Source organism: Propithecus coquereli, unplaced genomic scaffold (assembly GCF_000956105.1).
Source record: "Propithecus coquereli isolate 6110/MARCELLA unplaced genomic scaffold, Pcoq_1.0 Scaffold501, whole genome shotgun sequence".
Taxonomy (NCBI): Eukaryota; Metazoa; Chordata; class Mammalia; order Primates; family Indriidae; genus Propithecus; species Propithecus coquereli.
This window is the reverse complement of record NW_012150853.1, coordinates 439,881-449,983: the sequence shown is the minus strand read 5'-3', so window position 1 is coordinate 449,983 and position 10,103 is coordinate 439,881. Positions and strand designations below refer to the sequence as shown.

The window sequence follows — 10,103 nt, the reverse complement described above, 5'->3', positions numbered from 1 at the left end:
GCTGCAGGAGGCGGGGCTAACAGCTCGAGGCTTAAAGGACCCGGCAGGGGCTCCGTGTTGGCCTGGGGGTCAGATGTCTCTCCAGGATGGGGACAGGCGCGTGGGCTGCTATTCCTGGGCTCCGATAGCGGCTATTTATAGCGCTTGGGGGAGCCTCCCCACACAGGCGGCAGAGGAGCTGCACTGCTGCACTGTCACCGTCCGCTCGGCTGCGGCTGGCTGCCGGCACCTGCCACCCTGCAGGGGACAGAGGGGCTCCGTGCCGGCCAGATGGGCAGCACCATGGAGCCCCCCGGGGGTGCATACCTACACCTGGGCGCCGTGACGTCCCCAGTGGGCACGGCCCGCGTGCTGCAGCTGGCCTTCGGCTGCACCACCTTCAGCCTGGTGGCGCACAGGGGAGGCTTCTCGGGCGTCCAGGGCACCTTCTGCATGGCTGCCTGGGGCTTCTGCTTCTCCCTCTCCGTGCTGGTGGTGGCCTGCGAGTTCACGCGGCTCCACGGCTGCCTGCGGCTCTCCTGGGGCAACTTCACCGCGGCCTTCGCCATGCTGGCCACCCTGCTGTGCGCCACGGCTGCTGTCGTATACCCGCTGTACTTCACACGGTGGGAGTGCCCGCCTGAGCCAGCCGGCTGTGCCGCCAGGGACTTCCGCTTGGCGGCCAGCGTCTTCGCCGGGCTCCTCTTCCTGGCCTATGCTACGGAGGTGGCCCTGACTCGGGCCCGGCCCGGCCAGGTGGCCAGCTACATGGCCACAGTATCAGGGCTGCTCAAGATTGTCCAGGCCTTCGTGGCCTGCATCATCTTTGGGGCACTGGTTCACGACAGCCGCTACGGGCGCTACGCGGCCACCCAGTGGTGTGTGGCTGTCTACAGCCTGTGCTTCCTGGCCACGGTGGCCGTGGTGGCCCTGAGCGTGATGGGCCACACGGGGGGCCTGGGCTTCCCCTTCGACCGCCTGGTGGTGGTGTACACCCTCCTGGCCGTACTGCTGTACCTCAGCGCCGCTGTGATCTGGCCCGTCTTCTGCTTTGACCCCAAGTACGGCGAGCCCGGCCGGCCGCCCGACTGCCCGCGTGGCAGATGCCCCTGGGACAGCCAGCTGGTGGTGGCCGTCTTCACCTACGTCAACCTGCTGCTCTACGTCGCCGACCTGGCCTACTCCCAGAGGATCCGCTTTGTGCCCACGCTGTAGCCTGGCGGCAGCAGCCCACCCACCTGCACTCTCTGCCGGGGGCACCAGGTACTGTGAAGGCTGAGCTGGGTGAACCGAGACCTCAGGGAGAAAGCAGGAGGGCAGCTGGGGGCGCAGGGCAGACGCGGTGCCGCGAAGGGACGCGCTGGCTGCCGCACTTGTGGCAGAGGCAGGGCAGGGGGCGGAGCCTCCCCTCCCGCAGCCCAAGGCTCTCCTCTCTCTCCCCCTCTCGCCATCTCCCAGCCCTCCCTGGGCTCAGCACTGGTTGCTGTACCACGTGGGAAATCTTAGAGCAAATGTTGTCACGACCCATTTTGCAGGTGGAAACTCTGAGGCTAGAAGGGTTTGAGAGGCTCTCGGTACATCTGTCAGTATCTGGGGCCCACACACAGGCTGGGCAATACCAGTTGAAAAAGGAATGACTTCCGGACTTGCAAGAAAGGGCTGGAAACGGACCCAGGAGAGCACCAGAGCCAAGTCAGCTGAGGGAGGGGTGTGAAGGGGCAGCTCTGGAGCCCTGGGAGGAGAGCCCTGCCTGGAGGCGGTCAGCCGGCACAGCAGCTGGGAAATCTGGACTGGCATCTCTCCCCTCTGGGGAGCCTCCCAGTGGCCACAGCACTGAAAGCAGAGTGAGGACTGTGCTATGTCACACAAGGCTGCCTCCCGGGGGGATCCTTGGGCTGTGGGTGGCACAGGTAGCCTGCAAGGCCCTGCAGAGGCCAGCGGCACCACCAGGACCATGGCGTGCTGAGGAGGAGCTGGTTCCAACCTGGTGACAGAGCCCCGACCTGGACACCCACCCTCGGCTGTGACACAGCAGCTTCGGCTGCGGCCTGGTGAGCCACACTGGCCCAAGCCAGGGCCTGGCCTGGGGCAGCCTCTGGGTCAAAGCTGGGGCACTGCACACCTCTGCTCAAGGGTCCAGCTGCCGGCCACCAGGGCCATCATCCCCCAGGCTCCAGCCAGCTCCTCCTGCACAAGAACCCGGACCGGACCAGCCTGGAGCAGGCCCACCAGCCACTCCCGAGAGCAGGGTGGGGGCAGCAGCACAGCTGCCCCTCAGGCCAGTGACTGGCCCTGGGGTCCTGGAGCAGGAAATAAATGTCAGTGTGGACTTGTACCCTGGCTCTGGCTAAGAAGTCTCTACCGAGGGGCTGTGGCCACTTGTACCTCCTGGGCCACCCTTGCCAGCACGCTTGGAAGAAGGGCCCGGATGAGGAGGGAAGTGGCCCTTGGGGTGCCCGCGCTCTGAGCTACAGGCACAACCGGGCCTTGCCCCCGCAGGAGGGGCAACTGGTGTCCTCACCCTTGGGTGGGTGAGGCCAGGGTGGGCAGAGAGGAATGGAGGTCTGGTTCATCCTCCCCTTCCCAGGGACCCTCAGCACTCACCCCCATCTGGGGGTCTCCAGGGGTCCCAGGCGTGGGCGTGGGCAGAGGGGTCGCTGCGCCTCCTGTGCAGCGGACCCTACGCATGGACTCTGCAGGCTGGAAGCCAGGCCCTGCGCCGGTGCCATGCATGTGAGACTAGTGGCCTCCACCAGCTCACTGGGAGGTCACGCTCTGGTCAGCCAACTAACAGGGTCTGGCCTGATGTCCTTTGTGTGGAGGGGTGGTGTTTTGGGCTCAGTGGTAGAGCCCTGGTGGGGGCAGTGAGCCGCTGGGTCTGCAGGTGTCCTGAGGGCCCCTGCTGGCTGAGGGGTGGGGGCCAGGGACCATTTAACCATGTGACAAAGGAGCATATGGACCACGTGCTCCCCAACTCCCAGGGAGGCCCGGACACCAGCCTCAGGGGGACCCTGCTTTGCCCTGTGCTTCCTCTACTGGCTCAAATTCTGTCACCCCTTCCGGACTTCCTTCCTGTCCAGTGGCTTCTGCCCCCAGGACCCCACCCAACCTGAATCTCAAAGGTCCTGAGAGACAGAGAGGGGAGGGGACCCAGGGCGACAGGCAGGTCTCGCAGGAAGCTCACCTGGGAGGCGGTACTGTGGGTGGTTTGCTCCCGGGACCAGAGGGCTGTCCTTTCTGGACAAGCACTTGCACAGCTCCTCCCTCAGAGGCGGGGACTAAACTCCCTGCTGTCCAGGTGGTCACTTTAGAGCAGTGTCCCAGTGTCAGTGGTGGTCACTTAGGTGCATAGTCACCTGCCTCCAGAGCAGAAACGTGCCTGTCACTCTGAAACTGTGCGCTGCAACATCAGCTAAGACGCTACGTAACAGAAACTGAAGCAGCTCACCTCTGCCCTTGGTGGGGGCTGGGCTGTCGATGACCACTTCTTACTTCGCCCTCAGTCCTGCTCCTGACAGGACCCCAGACCACCCCGAAGCCCACATGCTCTGAGCGTTTCCTTGGGGAAAATGACCAGAGCCTTAGACTCCCTGAAACCCAGGGCCAAAATACTCCACAGGCTCTGCAGGGAGAGGGCAGGGACTCGGGGAGCACAGAGGCTCCTCTGTTCACTAGGTGACCACCAAGCCCGGGTGGTGGCAGGGAGTGGTGCAGCTCTTGAAGGCACCCTGCGCCTGAGACTCCGCAGACTAGAAAGCACCAGGTGGGCAGAAGGGAGTCCGGATGGCGGGGCCTGACCTGGACTATGCTGGTACCTCACAATTTTGAGATTTTAAGAATTTAACAGTCTCTGGAGGGCCTTCCTAGGCCCAGAGGGGCCTGCGCCATCCAACCTCCTGATGCAGTAAATAACTTTAAAAATGACAAAATACAATATCAAAATAGTGACATATTTTAAATGTTTTCACCGGCAAACTATTTTTCGACCCTGCTCCCTCCCAAAATAAGGAAAAAGAAAACGTCGTAAATGACGGCGCCGGTGAAAGGCATTGGTTCCCCAGAGCGCAGGGACCCCAGCCGGAGCGCACGGCAGAGCCTCACGTCGGGAGCTCCTCGCAGGGCCCCTCGGGCCGCTCCCTTCGCTAGGAGCCCTCAGACCCCACATGCGGATCCCGGGGCCGGGGGCGCGGGGAGAGACGCGTGTCAGGGGGTCGCGAGGGAAGAAGCGGGTCCGAGGGTCGTTGGTCTGGGGGGCGCGGGTCCGGGGGGCGCGGGAGGAGACGTGGGTCTGGGGGGGGCGCGGGTCTGGGGGTCGCAGGGGACGCGCGGGGGAGCAGGGCTGGTCAGCCGCCGCATGGGCCAGGGCGCGGATGATGCAACCGCCCCGGGCGCCGCCGCAGCTCCCGATTGGCCGGCGCCCAGCGGCTGCGCCTCCCGATTGGCTGGGGCGGCGGGGGCGGGGCTGGCAGGCGCGGTGCCGCGTGGCCGCCGTGGCGGGCGCGGCGTGGCGGGCGCAGCTCCTGGGCGCCTTGCGCGGGGTAGCTGGGCTGGGGTCGGGGCCTGGGGCTGGCGGGCGGCGGTCGCGGGGCGGAAGGAGATGCGCGTGGACGTCCCCGGCTCGGGCGGGGCGGGAGTCCGAACGGCGCCCCTCGGGCGCCGGTCCTCGCCCGCTCTTCCCCTTTCCCGGGGGCGCCCCGTTCGGCTCCTGAACCCCTCCGAAGGGGTCTGACCCTCGTCGGCAGGCCCGGGGCCGCTGTGGGCGGGGCTTTTGGGCGGAAAAGGGGAAAGTTGGAACAGACCGGGGTAAGGGGCGCGCGGCCGCCGAGGAGTGACGAGCCCGGCACTGCCCACCAAACGTGCTCTCCGTCCGGTCCGGTCTCGTCCCGCAGCTGTCCCCGCAGAGCCGTGCCAGCGCTGAGGGCTGTGGGCCGGGGGCCTCTGGACATCATGAGCGTGGGCTTCATTGGGGCCGGCCAGTTGGCCTTTGCCCTGGCCAAGGGCTTCACAGCAGCAGGTAGGCCGCGGGCCTGGGTGGGCGCTGCGTGGGGTGTGGGTCTCAAGGCCAGTCTTGCGGGAAATGCCAGGTTCCATATGTTTGGGGCTGGTAGGAGGGAGAGGTGGAGTTTTTCTCCACTCTCCTTGGGAATGTGGGGGAGGGAGGCCAGAACTGTCCCTGAGGGAGGAACTCTGGCCCTCACAGGTGTCCTGGCCGCCCACAAGATAATGGCCAGCTCCCCAGACATGGAACTGGCCACGGTGTCTGCTCTCAGGGTAAGTGCAGGCTGGAGGACAGGCAGGAAGGCTGCGTCTCTACAGGGCCGGCTGGGGGAGGGGGGCGAGACCCTTCTGACAGTGAAGGTGGGGTGGGGGGTGTGCTGCAGTCCCACCCTAGTGAGAGCAGGGATCTCAGCTGGGGTGTCGAACAGACCCTCCTCACCCCGCTTGTGGCTCCCCTGGGAAGCTCTCTGGGACCTGGGTGGTGGGCGTGTGTACTGCTGATGGAGCGGGTGTTGGCGTGGAATGGGGTTCCCTGCACGGGGTCAAAGTTTGAGCAGGGGTCCTCTGGGGCCACAGTCTGGAGGCCCAACAGCATACCTGGGACTGAGCACAGCTTTGGTTTGCCAAGGCTGGGCAGGGTTTCCGATCCAAGGGGGGCAGCCTCCCAGCTGGACACCACCACCCGCACCTGGAGGCCGGGGGTCTGCAGGGGCTGCAGGCCAGGGTGGGGTAAGCCAGGGCTGTGACACAGATGGAGTGTTCCTTTTCTGTCTGTAAAAGGGACACATTCCAGAGCAGAAAGGTTTGTTCACTCCTGGGTGTGAAGGGTACTTGGGGGAGGGTCAGAGCCTCGTGGCCTCAGCCCCCAGTCTTGCCCACACCCACACCCCAGCAGTCTCTGCTGATTTCCATGCAGGGCTCATGGCTGGGGGGAGCCGGGAGGGGGTGGCTGGGGGGGCCAGACAGCCACAGTAGCAGGCTCAGCCCACTTTGGCCCCCCCCACAGAAGCTGGGGGTAAACCTGACACCCCACAACAAGGAGACGGTGCAGCACAGTGATGTGCTGTTCCTGGCAGTGAAGCCACACATCATTCCCTTCATCCTGGACGAGATTGGTGCCGACATTGAGGACAGACACATTGTGGTGTCCTGCGCGGCTGGGGTCACCATCAGCTCCATTGAGAAGGTGGGCTCTGAGGGCCGGGCCCGGCGGGGTCTGGGGAGGGGTGCCAGTGCGTGCTGCAGAGTGGGCACATACCTTGGCTCTCTCGAGGCTCAGTTCTCTGTGAAAGGGGTACAGTGCCCTGACCCACAGCAGAACTCAGGACTTTGCAGGTGGGGGACCGTGTAGACACACCACACGTGAGGCCAGGGTGGACATAGCTGGTTTCTCCTCCAGAAGCTGCGGGTGTTCCAGCCAGCCCCCAAGGTCATCCGCTGCATGACCAACACCCCAGTTGTGGTGCGAGAGGGGGCCACTGTGTATGCCACGGGCACACACGCCCAGGTGGAGGACGGCCAGCTCCTCGAGCAGCTCCTGGGCAGCGTGGGCTTCTGCACGGAGGTGGAGGAAGACCTGATCGACGCCGTCACGGGGCTCAGTGGCAGTGGCCCTGCCTACGTGAGGACTGTGGGTGGCTGGTGGCAGTGGGCACTTCCCAGGACCTCAGTGTACATCTGTCACTCCTTCCCTGGGGGGTCGGTGCGAGGGCTCCAAGGCTGTGGGAACCGGTGCTTTGCCCTCTTCCTTCCCCTCGTCCTTGCTCCAGGCCCTGAGGGCATTGCCCAGAGGAGAGGCTCAGGACAGCGGTTCAGGGGCCTTCTCCCACAGGCGTTCACAGCTCTGGATGCCCTGGCCGATGGGGGCGTGAAGATGGGGCTTCCAAGGCGCCTGGCAGTCCGCCTCGGGGCTCAGGCCCTACTGGTCAGTTTGTTTCCTGACCCTCTTGTGGAGGCTGCTCCTTGCAGGGCGCCGAGGCTGCGCTGGGTGCGGTGGGTGGGGAGGTGGTGGGTGCCATGGTGGCTGGGGGCAGTGCCCTGCAGAGGCAGGTTGGTGCCCCACAGCTGTCAACCTCTTTCTGGCTACAGGGGGCTGCCAAGATGTTACTGGCCTCAGAGCAGCACCCGGGCCAGCTCAAGGACAACGTCTGCTCTCCCGGCGGGGCCACCATCCACGCCCTGCACGTGCTGGAGAGTGGGGGCTTCCGCTCCCTGCTCATCAACGCTGTGGAGGCCTCCTGCATCCGGACACGGTGGGCCCCGGTGGCCGCTCCCAGCCACCTGCCCTGGTGGAGCGGAGCCCTTGGTCTTGCACATGTCTGCTCAGTCGTTCACTCAGCATGTCTTCGTTGAGCCCTGGGCCGGCACTGGTTCCCCAGGTTACCACTTGCAGTGCCCTCGTATCTTCCATCGTTCTTTGAGGAGGGGATGTTCACAGAGGTGACGGGCAGCCTCCTCTGGGTGTCCCCTGTGCCCCCACAGTGTCATTGTCATCATGGCCAGGATGACCACACAAGCCAGGGAGCTGGACCAGTGTGGTGGCCAGGCATGTTAGGGACCCTCTGCGGGTCCGGTTGCAGCCCCTTCCTCCTGGCCTTGCCAGGGGTTGAGTGAATGAACAAGCGTGTACGCAGCGACGTCCGGCATGAGGGGAGCTCAGCAAGAGTTGGAAGAAAACCAGAGGGTGGGAGGAGAGAGTCTGGTGTCTTGCATGGGATCCTGCAGCTGGGAGTTGCTGTCCCCAGGTCAGGGTGCAGGGTGGACGGGGCATCTTCCTCACCACGTGGCCACTCTCCAGTCCAGACACCCCTGAGTGTCCCTCCCTGACGGCCACGCGAGAGCTCGCCAGGCCTGCCTGCCCCCCACTGGCCCTCGGGAGACAGGCATGAGCACGTGTCCCGCAGTGGGCGAAGAGGGCTCAGGTCTGGGGGCACCGTGGGTAGGTGTGGGGACCCTGAGCCAGCGTGATGTCAGGGAGGGTGTAGCTGGCAGAGGGACTGCAGGTGTGAAGGCCCTGAGGTGGGATGACAGCACAGGAACCCCCTGGGCCAGCAGGAACTGGGCGCTGTGGGCTTCGCTCCCTCTTCCCTGGTGCAGCCTTGGGCTCCAGAAGGAGGGAGCGCCCTGGACCAACTCCTCACTGCCTCTCCAGGGAGCTGCAGTCCATGGCTGACCGGGAGAAGGTCTCGCCAGCCGCCATCAAGAAGACTATCCTGGACAAGGTGAAGCTGGACTCCCCTGCGGAGGCCTCTTTGTCCCCTTCTGGACACACCAAGCTGTTCCCCCGCAGCCTGGCCCCGGCAGGCAAGAAGGACTGATGTGTCCGGTCTGCCCACCATGCTGCCTCCACTTTCTGTGCTCTCCTCACTCAAAGCTCCTGTGCTGGGGGTCTCCAGCTAGGCCTTGCAGAGCGTCCCCACAGTGGCCAGCCACCCGTGGCCCTGATCAGCTCAGGGGTCAGCTGGGGTCTGAGCCAGCGGCCTGGCTCATTTGCCAGTGGAAATCTCCACGTCTCCAAGTGCTTCCCACCCAGGACAGAGAACAGAGGTGGATCCTCTGACCTCAGCCTCCCTTTGCCTCTGCGCCCAAACCAAGTCAGGACCCCCTTCCTCTGGGAGCTCAGGAGGCCTGGAGGGTCTTCACCCATTCCTACCTCCAGTGTCAGCTGGTTCAGGCCTGGTTCTTTCCCGTCTCCTGCTGCCTTCCCTGCCGCCACTCACGGGGAGTTGCCTGTCCTTGCGCGGGGCCCAGAGGGTCCCAGGCATGAGGGACCACAGCTCCTCTTGGCCAGCTGCCAGGCACCCGTGTTCCCATTGGACATTTGAGAAAAGGGCTCCTCAGATAACTCATGAACTTCCTGCTGCCACCAGCACTCAAGCCACCATCCCCTGTTCCTGGCCCAACTGGCGGGATGCTGTCACTCCAGCCCTCTACATTATATAAATTGGTTTCCAGCCCTCAGTGCCCCGACTTGTTTGTTGCCACTTGTGGAGGGAGGCCTCTACCTGTGCTAGAGGGCTGGCTACTAGAGGCTGAGCCAGTGACCCACACCCCAGAGCCCTGAGGTCTGGTGGCAGCCAGGCTGGCCAGTGGGTCTGAGAGTCTCCCTGCTTCTGGGGTGGGGTGCCACCAGGCCCCAGTCATTAGAGGCCTGCCTGGAGGATGGCACTGCGGGCTGGGCTTGGTGTGCTCTGCTGTGGGAGGGGCACTGGCTGCTGCATCCCCCACCCTCCCCGCAGATGTCTCCCCGCGCGCTCAGGCCAGGCAGGGCCAGGTTCCTGGTGAGGAAGGAACTGTCTAGGGCAGGGTACTAGGGTTCTCCAGAGAGACAGGAGAAACAAGACACACGTAGAGATGTGTAAATATGGAAGGATTAGAGTCTAAGAAATTGGTGCACATGGTTACAGAAGCTGGCAAGTTCAACCCAGAGGGCCAGCAGGCTGGAGGAGCACATGCTCACACTCAGAATAGCGTTGGACCAAATATCTGGGCACCCTGCAGCCCCAGTCAAGTGGACACACAAGATTAGTCCTCTCAGGAGGCCCCCCAGAGCAGAGGAGCTGCTGAGAGCTGGGTTGGAGTGCTCGTTTCTCCAAGCAACCAACAGATACTGAGTAAGTGAGATGAGGCCTCTTCCCTCCAGAGGACACAGGAGCATGAGGGTAGCCGGGCCGGGCGTCTGCAGTGGGCTCCCCTGTGGGTCGAGAGTGGATGGGCGGGCTCCTGAGAAGAGGTTTCCAGGAACTTCACCACAGAGTCCTGTTTCTAGAGACCCCATAGGCCACTGCAGAACTAGGGCTTGATATGTATGAGGAGGGTGGAGGGACAATTGGAGACAAGAATTTAGTCCTTGAAGTCGAAGGGGAGATGGCCAGGTACAGTGGCTCATGCCTTTAATCCTAGCACTCTGGGAGTCATAGGCGGGAGGATCACTTGAGCTCAGGAAGTTGATGACACCAGCCTGGGCAATAGTGAGACCCCATCTCTACGAAAAGTAAAAAAACTTAGCGAGGTGTGTGGCGCACACCTGTAGTCCCAGCTACTTGGGAGGCCAAGGCAGAGGATCATTTGAGCCCAGGCATTGGAGGTTGCAGAGAGCTATGATTGTGCTACTGCGCTCCACCCCA

General features: G+C 63.9%; 2 protein-coding genes across 2 annotated transcripts; both read left to right on the top strand.

Moving 5' to 3' along the window:
• Positions 1-270: 270 nt before the first annotated feature.
• MYADML2 (myeloid-associated differentiation marker-like 2) lies at positions 271-1,367 on the top strand. Its single transcript, XM_012656422.1, has one exon. The coding sequence runs from the start codon at positions 271-273 to the stop codon at positions 1,192-1,194; it is 924 nt and encodes a 307-aa protein (XP_012511876.1). The 3' UTR covers positions 1,195-1,367.
• A 3,125-nt stretch (positions 1,368-4,492) lies between these two features.
• Positions 4,493-8,925, top strand: PYCR1 (pyrroline-5-carboxylate reductase 1). Its single transcript, XM_012656421.1, has 8 exons — positions 4,493-4,517; positions 4,869-4,993; positions 5,180-5,250; positions 5,984-6,163; positions 6,377-6,598; positions 6,809-6,901; positions 7,066-7,229; positions 8,129-8,925. Exons 2-8 carry the CDS (start codon positions 4,927-4,929, stop codon positions 8,292-8,294), a joined length of 963 nt encoding a protein of 320 aa, XP_012511875.1. The 5' UTR covers positions 4,493-4,517; positions 4,869-4,926; the 3' UTR covers positions 8,295-8,925.
• Positions 8,926-10,103: the final 1,178 nt, after the last annotated feature.

Bases quoted from the DNA above. Each gene is read 5' to 3' on its own strand.
- MYADML2 (XM_012656422.1), top strand. From the start codon at position 271: ATGGGCAGCACCATGGAGCCCCCCGGGGGTGCATACCTACACCTGGGC.
- PYCR1 (XM_012656421.1), top strand. From the start codon at position 4,927: ATGAGCGTGGGCTTCATTGGGGCCGGCCAGTTGGCCTTTGCCCTGGCC. The intron at 4,994-5,179 runs GTAGGCCGCGGG...TGGCCCTCACAG, and splicing joins CAAGGGCTTCACAGCAGCAG to GTGTCCTGGCCGCCCACAAG. The intron at 5,251-5,983 runs GTAAGTGCAGGC...CCCCCCCCACAG, and splicing joins CCACGGTGTCTGCTCTCAGG to AAGCTGGGGGTAAACCTGAC.